We start from the raw sequence: 15,916 nt of genomic DNA on the forward strand, positions 1-15,916 counted from the left end.
AACACAAGCAATGGACATTAGACGGGTGGAAATGTGTCCTTTGGTCTGATGAGTCCAAATTGAGATTTTTGGTTCCAACCACCGTGTCTTTGTGAGACGCAAAGTAGGTGAACGGGTGATCTCCGCCTGTGTGGTTCCCACCGTGAAGCATGGAGGAGGAGGAATGATGGTATGGGGGTGCTTTGCTGGTGACACTGATTTATTTAGAATTCAAGGCACACTTAACCAGCATGGCTACCACAGCATTCTGCAGCGATACACCATCCCATCTGGTTTGCACTTAGTGGAACTATCATTTGTTTTTCAACAGGACAATGACCCAAAACACACCTTCAGTCTATGTAAGGGCTATTTGACCAAGAAAGAGAGTGATGGAGTGCTGCATCAGATGACCTGGCCTCCACAATCACCCGACCTCAACCCAATTGAGATGGTTTGGGATGAGTTGGACCGCAGAGTGAAGGAAAAGCAGCCAACAAGTGCTAAGCATATGTGGGAGCTCCTTCAAGACAGTTGGAAAACCATTCCAGGTGAACCTGATTGAGAATGCCAAGAGTGTGCAAAGCTGTCATCAAGGCAAAGGGTGGATACTTTGAAGAATATAAAATATATTTAGATTTGTTTAACACTTTTTTGGTTACTACATGATTCCATATGTGTTATTTCATAGTTTTGATGTCTTCACTATTATTATACAATGTAGAAAATAGTAAAAATAAAGAAAAACCCTTGAATGAGTAGGTGTGTCCATACTTTGACTGGTACTGTATATCAACAACCATGTCTGTAGGTTGTCCGTTCGTATAAATAACATTTTCCTTGTTTATACTGTATGTTCACTGCAGACTGAAATTAGCTGTTGGCTAAGTCTGGTACAATGCATCTTTTCTCAAGTGTACTGAGACTTATGTTTTGTTGTACATTGTCCCAGTTCAAATAAACGCAATAATAATGCCAAACAATGTTGGCAGGACAATTAGTTACACGGAGTTTGCATGGTAACAGACTGGCACTTAGGCTACTTCTAAATCACTTCTATTTCTCTTCAATTTTTACACTCTTTTGTGTAGCTCCCTTCTTTCTTTCCTACCTTCCTTGACGGGGATGGCAGGTTTCTTCTGGCGCAGGCCCAGCAGGATGAAGAAGAGGACCAGAGGGATGAAGATCTCAAAGGCCAACACCCACTGTAGAGAGGGAGGGAGGGGCAGGGAGGGAGAGAGAGAGTGAGTGAAACCGCTGAACAGCTAAACCAGTCTAGGTACAGTAGTTGTAAACAGCACACAGGTGTGGCTACAAGGTTGAATTTAGTTAGCTACTACTTTCTTTCCACAACGAACCACTCCTTGTCGATTCTCATTTACTTGGTGATATATCAGCATAGTAAATGGGTTGAGTCGACTTTACCCAGTGTCAGTTATTGATCCATTAAATTAGGGAGTTGGAGTGAAGGTTGTCCAGTTTGCTAAACAAGCACTTTTGGCTCATGGACTGGGTGCCAAAACGGCCAGTCCTTTCCAAAGTGGTCTGCTACAGATATTACTTATGAAGAAGGGGGGGGGGGTATAGAAGATGGAAGACGCAGCACTATAAGAAACACCACACACATACACAAACAATCACACACACACACACAAATCAGGTAATCTGTGGTTATTGCTTGGTGTATATTGGCAGGAAAAGGAACTAGCACTTTCAATTTCACCCGCGTCAACTGACACGAGTTATCTAGTAGTGGAGCCATAGCAGAACAGCAAGACAGTTTCAAAATACATTTTCTTTAATACATAAAACCAGCCCCTTGCCAGGCTATCATTGCAAATTAGAATTTGATTGACTTGCCAGTTGCCTCGTTAGATAATAGGTTACATAAAAATATGGGGGTCTGATTGTTCCGTCTCTCTATGAGAGACGCTACCACTCTCTAAACATTCAATTATACGTGCCTTGAACGCAAAACAAAGTGATGATTCATGAATCACATCAAGAATGTTGAGGAACGGTAGGTAGGGTTTATGCATCCTGATCAGTATTCAAGAGCGAAAGAGAGCGAGTCAAAGAGAAAGAGAGAAATGCAGAGAGGAGGAAGTATAGTGGAAAGAGGAAAGGAGATAGGGGAGCGAGAGAGAGGAGAGAGAGAAAGAGACAGAGAGAGGAGGGAGTGTAGAGGAAAGAGATGTCATGACTTGCCCTGTTGGGACAAGTCATGCCCCCCCACCTCCTCTCTCTCCCCCCCACCAGTTTTATGACCGGTCGTGAATACTGTGTAGAAACTTTGGGTTTGGCAGGATTGAGGGGTAAGAAACCTCTTTGTTACAAGGAAATTCCTCACGCCAAAACGTTAACATCAAAAGGTTGAATAATGAAATGACATTTCTGTAGTCAAGTGGTTGGAGTGGTCCGTGGGCACTCATTTGTGTCTTGGGATCCCACGAAGGGCAGTATAACAACATAACTGTATCTCTGAATGTGTATATTTCCCAGTGAATGTGTATATTTCCCAGATTCACATCCAAATGTCGGGGAACTGATATGATTAAATACTAAACTATTTGTGAGAAGATGTAATGTGATGTTAGCCTTCTAAATTAGAGAAGTGTTTTTCATATGAAGTCTTAACCAAGTCAGTGGCCACACCCAGGTGCGCACACACATTACGTCGGCGTCATGGAACGCCCCTTTTCCCAGAGTGCATAAAACCCACTCCTGACAAAATGTACATTAGACCTAGCAGGCGGATGGTGTGAACCGGAAGTCACAAATGGTTAAGAAATCTACAAAACTAAGAGACCCGAGAACGTGAGGACATGCGTCCCCACGCTGAAATGGTTACCACTCTATAGGCCAACGAGACCGACGGCGTTAGCTGAAAAGTACTGAATGGCTAGAAACTCTGAAACTTTCAACAGAGAAGAAGAACACCTCTACAAGACTACACATTCACAGCCTGCAGCTGTATGTGTAAAATAGTCTAGGAAACTCGACCGAAGAAGAGAGAGAAGAACAATTTCCTCCCACCACTATGGATTAGAGGTAGACCGATTCTGATTTTTCAACGCTGATACCGATACCGATTATTGGAGGACCCAAAAAAAGCAGATACCGATTAATCAGCCGTTTTTAAAATGTATTTATTTATTTGTAATAATAACAATTACAACGATACTGAATGAACACTTTTATTTTAACTTAATATAATAAATCAATAAAATCAGTTTAGCCTCAAATAAATAATAGAACATGTTCAATTTGGTTTAAATAATGCAAAAACAAAGTGTTGGAGAAGAAAGTAAAAGTGCAATATGTGCCATGTAAAAAAGCTAACGTTTATGTTCCTTGCTCAGAACATGTGTAACGGGGTGAGTGACTGGTTGCTGGGAAGTCAGGCGCAGGAGAGCAGAGATGGGTGATAAGAGGAGAACTTTAATATACACCCTGGCCCAAAGGCAGAGGCGAGGCAGCAAAAAGCACAACCACGGTAACATGAACCGGATTAAACAAAACAAACAAACCTAGGTTTGAAACAAATCTAGCGCAAGCCAGCCTGTAACGTAACACCCTACACAAAGAACAATTCCACACACAGACATGGGGGAAACAAAGGGTAATATACATTAAGTCTGATGAGGGAATGTGAACCAGGTGTGTGGGAAAACAAGCAAAACAAATGGAAAATGAAAGGTGGAGCGGCGATGGCTAGAAGACCGGTGACGTCGACCGCCGAACGCCGCCTGAACAAGGAGAGGGACCGACTTCGGCGGAACTCGTGACAACATGAGAACATATGAAAGCTGGTGGTTCCTTTTAACATGAGTCTTCAATATTCCCAGGTAAGAAGTTTTAGGTTGTAGTTATTATAGGAATTATACGACAATTTCTCTCTATACCATTTGTATTTCATATACCTTTGACGATTGGATGTTCTTGTAGGCACTTTAGTACTGCCAGTGTAACAGTATAGCTTCCGTCCCTCTCCTCGCCCCTACCTGGGCTCGAACCAGGAACACATCGACAACAGCCACTCTCGAAGCATCGTTACCCATCGCTCCACAAAAGCCGCGGCTCTTGCAGAGCAAGGGGAACAACTACTTCAAGGTCTCAGAACGAGTGACGTCACCAATTGAAGCGCTATTAGCGCACACCCCGCTAACTAGCTAGCCATTTCACATCGGTTACACCAGCCTAATCTCGGGAGTTGATAGGCTTGAAGTCATAAACAGCTCAATGCTTGAAGCACAGCGAAGAGCTGCTGGCAAATGCATGAAAGTGCTGTTTGAATGAATGCTTACGAACCTGCTGCTGCCTACCACCGCTCAGTCAGCCTGTTCTATCAAATATCAAATCATAGACTTAATTATAACATAATAACACACAGAAATACGAGCCTTAGGTAATTAATATGGTCAAATGCAGAAACTATCATTTCGAAAACCAAAAGTTTATTCTTTCAGTGAAATATGGAACCGTTCCTTATTTTATCTAATGGGTGGCATCAATAAGCATAGGTCTAAATATTGCTGTTACATTGCACAACCTTCAATGTTATGTCATAATTATGTACAATTCTGGCAAATTAATTACGGAATTAGTTTGGAATAAATGGTTTTCACACAGTTCGCAACGAGCCAGGTGGCCCAAACTGCTGCATATACCCTGACTGCTTGCACGGAACGCAAGAGAAGTGACACAATTTCCCTAGTTAAAAGAAATTAATGTTAGCAGGCAATATTAACTAAATATGCAGGTTTAAAAATATATACTTGTGTATTGATTTTAAAGAAAGGCATTGATGTTTATAGTTAGATACACATTGGTGCAACGTGTCGTGGCAGAATCAGAATTATTTAGGTAACATTTATAAATAAAACGTTTTATTTATTTTATGCTTATGTGAGATATGTCATTAGAATGTCTATTTTTGGATAATACTGTTGGCCGGTTGCAGTTATCTGTTCTCTGTCAGGGTTCAGTTACTTGGGCCGCAGAGAGGGGAGAGGTCAAGCGTGTCTTCATATGTAAACAAATCTTTTAAACCATGTTAAGGGATGATTGACCAATTATCTCTTGGCTCCACAATGTCTGTGTGCCAGTCACTGTGTCTCCGTGAGCTTGTCCAGAATGGGAGTGTCTAAAATGACAATTGATATATATCCTAATGTCTTGGTGCTATGTTGTACCAAGAACGAGAAGTAGAACCTCGTTTTAGGAGAGCAAACTGAACGATAATTTATAGCTAATGCTGTCTGGCTATGGAATACTCCTCTCTCAAGTAAAGTCTTCCTTTGTAATGTTCCTAAGATCTGTTATTCGTCATGTGAGTTGAGATGGGTGTGTCTTGGCTATAAATGATACTAAGAACTGTTTTGTAAGCACTCTCAGAGAATTAATTTATAGACACTGAATTGATCTGAGAGTCACAGGGTTGTGATGGAGCTCATATAATTCAAGATGGACTTTATGATAACTCTGACTTGTGTGTGGTTTGCTCTCATGATTTGGTAAATACAGGAAATTTCCACTACATTGCCAGTGCTTTTTTCGCCCGTTTGGCAAAGTAGGCTGTGATTCGATGAGAAATTAACAGGCACCACATCGATTATATGCAACGCAGGACAAGCTTGATAAAGTTGTAATATCATCAACCATGTGTAGTTTCGTGATTATGTTAAGATTGATTGTTTTTTATAAGATATGCTTACCTTGGATTCTTGCTGCACTTGCGTAACAGGTAGTCAGCCTGCCACGCAGGCTCCTCGTGGAGTGCAATGTAATCGGCCACAATCGGTGTCCAAAAATGCCGATTACCGATTGTTATGAAAACTTGAAATCGGCTCTAATTAATCGGCCATTTTGATTAATCGGTCGACCTCTACTATCGATACCTCTAAAGTATCTATTCTAACGAACCAAGCCCGAGAACCATATGGTGGTACCTCTAAAGAACATTTCCCTATCCAACGATCATTGGTACACCCGGAAACTCAGTTCTAACAGACACAACCAGAGACTTTCTGTCAAATTACTCCTCAGACGGACCGGCGATTTCAACAGAGACAACAAAGGCAGAAAATTGTAAATATATACATTGCAATTCTTTTCGAATGAGCGGCCATGTGCAAAGTATAGCATTTCCATGAGCATAGTTATCAGCTGTGTGTAGATAGTGAAGTCCTTTGTCTTTTCTCCCGCTCTTTCTTACATGCCCCTCCCTTTTCATTTGGTGTAACAAGCCGTCATATCGGTTTATTCCGATCATCTGATCTGTCCTGGTTATTAGACTTTTCATTGCATTGTGTTAGTAACCAATAACTATACTGTTTGTGTGTTTATGTAATTCTGTGTGATTATTTAGTTAGACAGTAAATAAATAATTAAGCCAATTTGTATATCGCTGATCGATCATTTATGCTCGGGTTCGTGCAGAAGGATTTTGCGACATTCAGAATGAGAATGATAGAAGTTAAATAACAATTAATTAATAACTGATTGATGACTGAAATGTCAGAGATATTTATATCTTTAAGAGTTATTTCGGGAAACGGTAACCTGTTAAATAAACCTTATTCGTGGTGCCCCAAAATTGCTGATGATGAATTGTTACATGAGTAATTGAATCATAGCAATAATTAAACATGGTTAATCGATTTGATAAAACAATCGTCATCACATTAATGATAGCCAAGTCACGACAGAGAGTAAAGGAGAGAGGGGAGAGAGAGGAGAGAGAAAGAGAGTGTAGAGGAAAGAGGAAAGGAGAGAGAGTAAAGGAGAGAGAGAGAGAGAGAGAGAAGAGGAATAATATGTGTGACAAAAAGAGCAGTGTGCTGATTTTTTCTTCTCTCCCGAGTGCTGCTGGTCTCTATGCGCTGGGGAAGTCTGTGTTCTCCTTGAGAAGAGAAATCATTTGAGATGCAGACTCTGACCCTAACTCCATCCTCTGCTACAGTCTTCTCTGCTGGGACTCCCATGGCCCATATAGACCAAGCTAGCCTCACTTTATGGGAGTGGCAAACATTGGTCACCTGAGGGGACATGGTGTGCGTTCCAAATGCGTCTCTATAGGCCCTGGTCAAAAGTAGTGCAGTACATAGGGAATAGAGTGCCATTTGGAACACAGCCAGTTCTCCTCATCTATGCTGTTCACCTGATCTAACCCTCTTTCCAACTAGATCTGTCCTGGTTTAACCCTGTCCTGATTTCCCATTCTACAGCTGAAGTTCTGCTGAAGGGTTTAAGGGTCAGAGATGGTGTGTGTGGGAGACAGATGACGTTATTGACACAATGGGAGTGTCAGAGACCCAGTCAGAGTACACAGACTACCTCATTTTATGGCATGGTGTCATGGTACACAGCACCAGGGAAACAGTCATCGGTGTAGGTCTCCTTCTCCCTCTTCCTTCCAGTCCCTTTTCTCTCTCTCTCTCTCCCTCTCTCTAACACCCACACACACACATGCATGCAGGCCACCTGTCCAATCACAGGCTGGATGCTGAGTGCTGAGTCACCGGAAAGAGGGAGGATGGATAGGTGATTGAGTGACAATGCAGGTGTCTGTGTGTGTGCGTGTGCGTGTGTGTGTGTGAGGGATGTACTCTCTTCTCCCTGCTCTGTCCCAAATGTCTCTTGTACACATGAGAAACAGGGAGGTCAGACATTCTGTCTCTGTGTCTGTCTGTGAAGGTCATGATGGACAAACAGCTCTTTGACATGCTTCTCTCACAATGCCCTGACACACTCAACAAAGCTTCCATTATAAGATCCTGAGTAGTAAACCCAACTGCTATCTCTCTGTGTATACACACATGCATGAACAAACACATTCAGTACGCACACACACACAGGCACAAGCACACACACAAACACACGCACGCACGCATGCACACACACATACAGGCAAGCGCACAGACACACACACACACACAAACACACTGCAGGAAATCACTGTCCAGAGGGAGCACTTGTTTCTTGCTAGAATTCCTCAAGCTTATTGATTTCCGTGCCCTGAAAGGACAAACACAAACCTTTAATTCGAATATTAAATAGCTTCCCTTCCGAATCAGTGAGTTTCATAGTGCCTGTTTGAGTTTTTTCCTCCCCCAAATTTGCATGTCGAAGGTATATCTTCCATTATTTATAGGTGTGCCAATGCGTCTATCTGCCTCTGCTGTCCTCAATACTGAGTGCAGAGATAGTTTAGAGAGGTTCAGGTTTACTGTAACACAGACACGCACACGCACACAGACACACGCACACACAATAAAGAGATTCTGGGACTACAGGCTTCACAGGTAATCTGGTGTCACTTAACAAACAACATCACTCACCTCCGTAGTAGATGCACTTTAGCACAAAACAATATCTAACAAACAATCACAAACTAACCACCATCTAGGCACCAAAACACCACTCAGATATGGCCCTGACATGGTCTGCAATCCACAGGAGGCTGCTGAGGGCAGGACGGCTCATAATAATGGCCGGAACGGAGCGAATGGAATAGCCATTCCACTGATTCCTCTCCAGCCATTACCACGAGCCTGTCCTACCCAATTAAGGTGCCAACAACCTCCTGTGCTGCAGTTCCACACAAGATAAAAAACCAAAACCCTACTTATTCCACTGACAAACCATCCAGCATAAAAATGGCCAGTGTTCAGTACAGTGCCTTTGGAAAGTACTCAGACACCTTGACTTTTCCCACATTTTCTTACGTTACAGCCTTATTCTAAAATGGATTAAATAAATACAAATCTTCAGCAATCTACACACATTACCCCATAATGACAAAGTGAAAATAGGTTTTATTTACGTAAGTATTCAGACCCTTTGTTATGAGACTCAAAATCGAGCTCAGGTGCATCCTGTTTCTATTGATCATCCTTCAGAGTCCACATACGGTAAATTCAATTGACTGGACACGATTTTAAAAAGGTACACACCTGTCTATATAAGGTCCAACAATTGACAGTGCATGTCAGAGCAAAAACCAAGTCACGATGTCAAAGGCATTGTCCGTAGAGCTCCTAGAAAGGATTATGCACAGATCTGGGAAAGGGGACCAAAACATGTCTGCAGCATTGAAGGTCCCCAAGAACACAGTGGCCTCCATCATTCTTAAATGGAAGATGTTTGGAACCACCAAGACTCTTCCTAGAGCTGGCTGCCCAGCCAAACTGAGCAATAGGAAGGGCCTTGGTCAGGGAGGTGACCAAGAACCCGATGGTCACTCTGTGGCGCTGAGAGAACATTCTTGAAGGACAACCATCTCTTCAGCACTCCACCAATTAGGCCTTTATGCCAGACGGAAGCCACTCATCAGTAAAAAGGCACATGGCAGCCCGCTTAGAGTTTGACAAAAGGCCCCTAAAGACTATCAGACCATGAGAAACAAGATTATCTGGTCTGATGAAACCAAGATTCATATCTTTGGCCTGAATGCCAAGTGTTACATCTGGAGGAAACCTGGCACCATCCCTACGGTGAAGCATGGTGGTGGCAGCATCATGCTGTGGGGGTGTTTTTCAGCAGCAGGTACTGTGAGACTAGTCAGGATCGAGGGAAAAATGAACAGAGCAAAGTACAGACAGATCCTTGATGAAAACCTGCTCCAGAGTGCTCAGGACCTCAGACATGGGTGAAGGTTCACTTTCCAACAGGACAATGACCCTAAGCACACAGTCAAGACAACGCAGGAGTTGCTTCGGGACAAGTCTCTGAATGTCCTTGATTGGCCCAACCAGAGCCCGGACTTAAACCCGATCAAACATCTCTGGAGACACCTGAAAATAGCTGTGCAGCGACGCTCCCCATCCAACCTGACAGAACTTGAGAGGATCTGCAGAGAAGAATGGGAGAAACTTCCCAAATACAGGCGTGCCAAGCTTGTAGCGTCATACCCAAGAAGACTCAAGGCTGTAATTGCTGCCAAAGGTGCTTCAACAAAGTACTAAGTAAAGGGTCTGAATACTTATGTAAATGTGATATTTCTGTAGCATTCCCCTTGCCTATATAGTTATAGTATTCCCAGAGGTATCACTTCCTCAAATAAAGTGAGAATTCTCACTTTAGATGGGATTATTTCAATACTAAGAATAAAAAGCAGTAGAACTTTAGTGTGTTTCTTTCCCACCTAGGGAGAGTCTAATGAATGGAAAGAGTGAAATAGGGACCAACAGAGAGAGAGAACTGGAAGGGAAATAGGATTTTAAAGTCCTAGGGAATTGCATTCCTGCCATGCCATGCAAACATTTCCCACTGATTCATTAAACAGGCTGCATGGTGCCCAATTCCTTATGCAGTGCACTGCTTTTGACCAGGGCCCATAGGACTCTGGTCAAAAGTTGTACACTATATAGGGTATAGGGTGCCATTTGTGACGAGCCCACAATGTAGCCAATGTCTGAGGTTTAAGGATGTGTGGGTGGGGGTGGGGGGTGGAAAAATGAAATGCCTGAATATTGCAGAGCAGCTTATCGCAAGGGTTCAATCAGTCACTCAACAGGCAACTGGAGTGCACAATAGAGCCGGAATGGAACCATGGTCAATTGCACAGGATTGATTCTCCACACTACGTCATCATAAGAGGCTAGCTTGAGCCGCAGACAGACCTTTATTTCCCCAGGAAAGGGCCCACCTCTCTCTCTCTCTCTCTCAGAGGAATAGCCTTAGTCTATGAATAGTGTCTGCCTCTGACCTGCAGAATCAATCAAACATTGAGATGTTTGCATTTGAACTGGAATGAATTTGCACAGGTCACCATGGCCGCGTTCCAGGCTAACTAAATTGTAGACACCTGGATACTGTAGGTGTTTATGTGCCCTTGAGCAAGGCATTTAACCCTAATTTGCTCCACGGGCGCCGTACTACTATGGCTGACAACACAATTCACTACACCTATCCGAAACCAAAATAGTTTCTCATCATCTTTCCTTCTTCCTTCAGGCTTCTTCTTCTTCTTTGGACTTTATATGACAGTTGGCAACCAATTTTACGGTGCATTACTACAACCGACTGGAGTGCGGACCTCAGTTAATCTTTCAATCACTCACGTGGGCATATGCTCCTAAAAACCAATGAGGAGATGGGAGAGGCCGGACTTGCAGCACGTTGAGTGTCACAAATAGAACCAATTTCTATTTTAGCGCCTGGCCACGCAGAAGCTTGCGGACACGTGCGAGCAGTGTGGTCAGCATGTAAGAAGTATACAAAGTTACAGTAGCTAGGTTTCCATCGAATTGGCAAAATATTTTTTGGGGGGCCGGCAGGACGCATGGCTCTCGAGCTTTGCCTCTCCCGATTCCGTAGGGGAGTTACAGCGATGGGACAAGATCGTAACTACCAATTGGATATCACGTAATTATTTATATTTTTTGCATTTTTCCACCCAATCAAATTTACTTGTTGTGGATAAAAGGCTGTATGTGATGATGTAGTTAAATGAGGTTCCATCGCATACTGATGGCTTTGTAAAAAAACTATGTTGCATTATATAGAAAATGTGCCCACTCTGGTCTTGGTTGTCTCAGTGCGCTCCAGCCAAGAGCTTGGAGATACCGACACGAAAGGATCCCACCTTGTCTAGCATATTTTGTTTTGCTGACATTTGGAAAGATTTACCGACAAATTGACTGTTTCCATCAGGCCTATCGTGACATTTTCCTTTATCTTCTTTACGTGCATGAAAAGGTTGGATGGAAACAAGGTTACTACGGAGGAAGAAACAGGAGTATTTTTTGCTCAACTCTGCACATCTCTGAGTTGTTAATTACCAAGCAAACTGTGAGCATCACTAACAAACTTTGATCTTTCTGCTTGTGGAGGCGTCGCTTTTAATCAATACCAGTCAACTCAGGACCGCATGGGCCTTTATGCATGAAATACATCCAAATTAGCAGCTTCATCACAGCAATTAGTCGAGATTCTGTCTCTGGAGCCTTTCGTTGTTTTACACTGCAACTAAGAACAACTGAACACACTCTCATCCTCTCTATTCTGCTGTCTTCTACTTTCACTCTCTCTGTCTTCCTCTGTTTTGCTGTCTGTCTCCCTCTGCCTCTCTTTCTTCCTATCTCTCTTTCTAGCTTTCTCTCTCTCTTACTTTCTCTCTCTACGTATCTCTCTGTTTCACTCTTTTTTTCCCAGCCTAGTTAGTTCTCAATGTGCCATTACCACTGGGATAACAATGCAGAGAGGACTAAGTTACGCAGGAACAGAACCACCGATATGATACATAGTCAGGTACTTGGTCCCCAGTCTTCAAAATTTGAGATTCTACTCAATAGAAAGACAAGTCACAAAAATACACAGAACATCTGGTCTCATTTCAACCCTCATTTCATCTGCTTTTCCACCTAGGTAATTGTATTTCTTTTTAGCTGGCATCTTTCCTTGTAGCCTATCTCTCCTCTGTTCTCTCCTCTGTTCTCTCCTCTGTTCTCTCCTCTGTTCTCTCCTCAGTTCTCTCCCCTGTTCTCTTCTCTGTTCTCTCCTCTGTTCTCTCCTCTGTTCTCTCCCCTGTTCTCTCCCCTGTTCTCTTCTCTGTTATTTCCTGTGTTCTCTCCTCTGTTCTCTCCCCTGTTCTCTCCCCTGTTCTCTCCCCTGTTCTCTTCTCTGTTCTCTCCTCTGTTCTCTCCCCTGTTCTCTCCCCTGTTCTCTTCTCTGTTATTTCCTGTGTTCTCTCCCCTGTTCTCTCCCCTGTTCTCTCCTCTGTTCTCTCCCCTGTTCTCTCCTCTGTTCTCTCCCCTGTTCTCTTCTCTGTTCTCTTCTCTGTTCTCTCCTCTGTTCTCTCCTCTGTTCTCTCCTCTGTTCTCTGCCCTGTTCTCTCCTCAGTTCTCTCCCCTGTTCTCTTCTCTGTTCTCTCCTCTGTTCTCTCCTCTGTTCTCTCCCCTGTTCTCTTCTCTGTTATTTCCTGTGTTCTCTCCTCTGTTCTCTCCCCTGTTCTCTCCCCTGTTCTCTTCTCTGTTCTCTCCTCTGTTCTCTCCTCTGTTCTCTCCTCTGTTCTCTTCTCGGTTCTCTTTGTTCTCTCCTCTGTTCTCTCCCCTGTTCTCTCCTCTGTTCTCTTCTCTGTTCTCTCCTCTGTTCTCTCCTCTGTTCTCTCCTCTGTTCTCTCCTCTGTTCTCTGCCCTGTTCTCTCCTCAGTTCTCTCCCCTGTTCTCTTCTCTGTTCTCTCCTCTGTTCTCTCCTCTGTTCTCTCCCTGTTCTCTTCTCTGTTATTTCCTGTGTTCTCTCCTCTGTTCTCTCCCCTGTTCTCTCCCCTGTTCTCTTCTCTGTTCTCTCCTCTGTTCTCTCCTCTGTTCTCTGCTCTGTTCTCTCCTCTGTTCTCTCCCATTCTCTTCTCTGTTCTCTTCTCTGTTCTCTCCTCTGTTCTCTTCTCTGTTCTCTCCCGTTCTCTGCTCTGTTCTCTTCTCTGTTCTCTCCTCTGTTCTCTCCTCTGTTCTCTCCCGTTCTATGCTCTGTTCTCTCCTCTGTTCTCTCCCGTTCTCTCCTCTGTTCTCTTCTCTGTTCTCTCCCGTTCTCTTCTCTGTTCTCTCCCGTTCTCTTCTCTGTTCTCTTCTCTGTTCTCTCCTCTGTTCTCTTCTCTGTTCTCTCCTCTGTTCTCTCCTCTGTTCTCTCCTCTGTTCTCTCCCGTTCTCTTCTCTGTTCTCTTCCCTGTTCTCTCCTCTGTTCTTTCCTCTGTTCTCTTCTCTGTTCTCTCCTCTGTTCTCTCCCGTTCTCTTCTCTGTTCTCTTCCCTGTTCTCTCCTCTGTTCTCTCCTCTGTTCTCTTCTCTGTTCTCTCCTCTGTTCTCTTCTCTGTTCTCTCCTCTGTTCTCTCCCGTTCTCTTCTCTGTTCTCTTCCCTGTTCTCTCCTCTGTTCTTTCCTCTGTTCTCTTCTCTGTTCTCTCCCGTTCTCTCCTCTGTTCTCTCCTCTGTTCTCTCCTCTGTTCTCTCCTGTTCTCTCCTCTGTTCTCTTCTCTGTTCTCTTCCCTGTTCTCTCCTCTGTTCTCTCCTCTGTTCTCTTCTCTGTTCTCTCCTCTGTTCTCTTCTCTGTTCTCTCCTCTGTTCTCTCCCATTCTCTTCTCTGTTCTCTTCCCTGTTCTCTCCTCTGTTCTTTCCTCTGTTCTCTTCTCTGTTCTCTCCCGTTCTCTCCTCTGTTCTCTCCTCTGTTCTCTCCTCTGTTCTCTCCTCTGTTCTCTCCTGTTCTCTCCTCTGTTCTCTTCTCTGTTCTCTTCCCTGTTCTCTTCTCTGTTCTTTCCTCTGTTCTCTCCCCTGTTTCCTCCCCTGTTCTCTTCTCTGTTCTCTCCCCTGTTTCCTCCCCTGTTCTCTCCCCTGTTTCATCCCCTGTTCTCTCCTCTGTTCTCTCCCCTGTTATCTCTCATAAAGGAGCTTGTTTCTGCTGCTGCTCTGACTGTGTCTAATACAATGCAGCTGATCAATTATTAACGAGCAGCTCGGCAGGTCAATTAAGAGGGCTGATCATGAGAAAGCTCCGTTGATGGATCCAATGTGGAGCGCTCTATAGGACAGTAATGTGTGAGAGAAATGCCATGTGTGTGTGTGTGTGGGTGGGCGTGTATGTACCTGGGGGTAGAGATATGTGTGTTGGTTTGTATGTACCTGGGGGTAGAGATGTGTGTGTGGGTGTGTATGTACCTGGGGGATGAGATGTGTGTGTGGGTGTGTATGTACCTGGGGGATGAGATGTGTGTGTGGGTGTGTATGTACCTGGGGGATGAGATGTGTGTGTGGGTGTGTTTGAACATGGGGGTTGAGATATGTGTGTGCGTGTTCACATCAAACCAGATAATACTGCTGGATTATGTGAAAACACATATCACTTTGACTGCTTTTACTGCACACACACAGTTCAGTCCACCCATGTAGTGCTTTGTAGCGTCAGTCATGATGTGGCAGGAAGGCAGGCAGCATCCCTGTCCATTTACCCAGCGTGTCACAACGTTAGAGCACACATGACCCTAGCCACCTGTCATGACGTGGCCCTCTTTGGGTATAGTGAGTACCCTCCCCTTCCCCTTCCCTCTCCCTCCTACACCCAGGTTCTGTTATCTCAGGTCATACATTTCTGGAGGAGACTCTCACCCCCCTGGCCAGGCAGTATAGGGAGAGAGAGTTTCACAGTATAACAAAGGCACTTCTTCTACATCACAGAACTTGAGAACTGAACAATATCCATGTTTTGGAGAATGTGTAAACGGTCGGTGGAGAAACCAGCTACGACTGGCCCGTTTTGTTTCATGTTGTGACCTTATGGAAAGACAATACAGTCACATTACCATAACTCTGTTTATACAGGAGCCTCCGTTATGAGGTTTGCATCTAATTATTGTATAAAATGAATGATTAAAGATTAAACTATTTATGAAATTATGTAAGGTGATGTTGAGCCGTTAATGTGAGAGAATTGTATTTCTGTTCAAAGTTTAACTAAGTCATTGGCCCGCCCCATGAGCACAGACATTGATCTGGCATCATGGGAAAGCCCTGTCCTACTGTTATGAATAAAAAACCCACCTGAAGAATTTTCCTTCAGACCATGCCTACCTCGGTCAGCTGAGGGAGGGAAGGTTGAGTAGAGACCACAAGAATCTCAGTATAAGATAAGGTTGTAATGGTTGTTGAAACTCTAAGACTATGAATTCCGACAGAATTAGAGCAACTCTTCGATACTAATTACTAGTCTGCAGCTAGGAATTAGGTACCATCGACAACCGCCGAAACAACTATTCTATCAGAACATTTCTGGGTGGTGCTCTGAAGTATCCATCTAACCATGAGAGACTTCATGGGAACCGAGAGAGACGGGCGGGTGAATTTTTCAACAGAAAGACGGACGATTCCAACAGAGATCACGACGACACACTGAACGGAAATATATATTGATTGCAATTATTCCCGAATGAGTGAGCGTTCATGTGCAAAGAA

The 15,916-nt window shown here is 43.8% G+C and overlaps 1 protein-coding gene across 8 annotated transcripts in view; it reads right to left on the reverse strand.

Annotated features, from left to right (window-relative positions):
* The window catches only part of abca2 (ATP-binding cassette, sub-family A (ABC1), member 2), an 86,327-nt gene that overhangs the window by 46,978 nt on the left and 23,433 nt on the right, over positions 1-15,916 (reverse strand). For 5 of the 8 annotated variants that reach the window (XM_031806493.1, XM_031806480.1, XM_031806477.1 and 2 more), the window contains exons 2-3: positions 1,091-1,184; positions 1,004-1,006 (exon numbers count right to left, since the gene is read on the reverse strand). In XM_031806493.1, coding sequence (XP_031662353.1) covers positions 1,004-1,006; positions 1,091-1,184 — 97 coding nt within the window. The remainder of the gene's footprint in view (positions 1-1,003; positions 1,007-1,090; positions 1,185-15,916) is intronic. The other 3 variants (XM_031806489.1, XM_031806484.1, XM_031806465.1) reach the window with 1 other exon arrangement.

The sequence above is a fragment of the Oncorhynchus kisutch genome, linkage group LG3, assembly GCF_002021735.2.
Source record: "Oncorhynchus kisutch isolate 150728-3 linkage group LG3, Okis_V2, whole genome shotgun sequence".
Taxonomy (NCBI): Eukaryota; Metazoa; Chordata; class Actinopteri; order Salmoniformes; family Salmonidae; genus Oncorhynchus; species Oncorhynchus kisutch.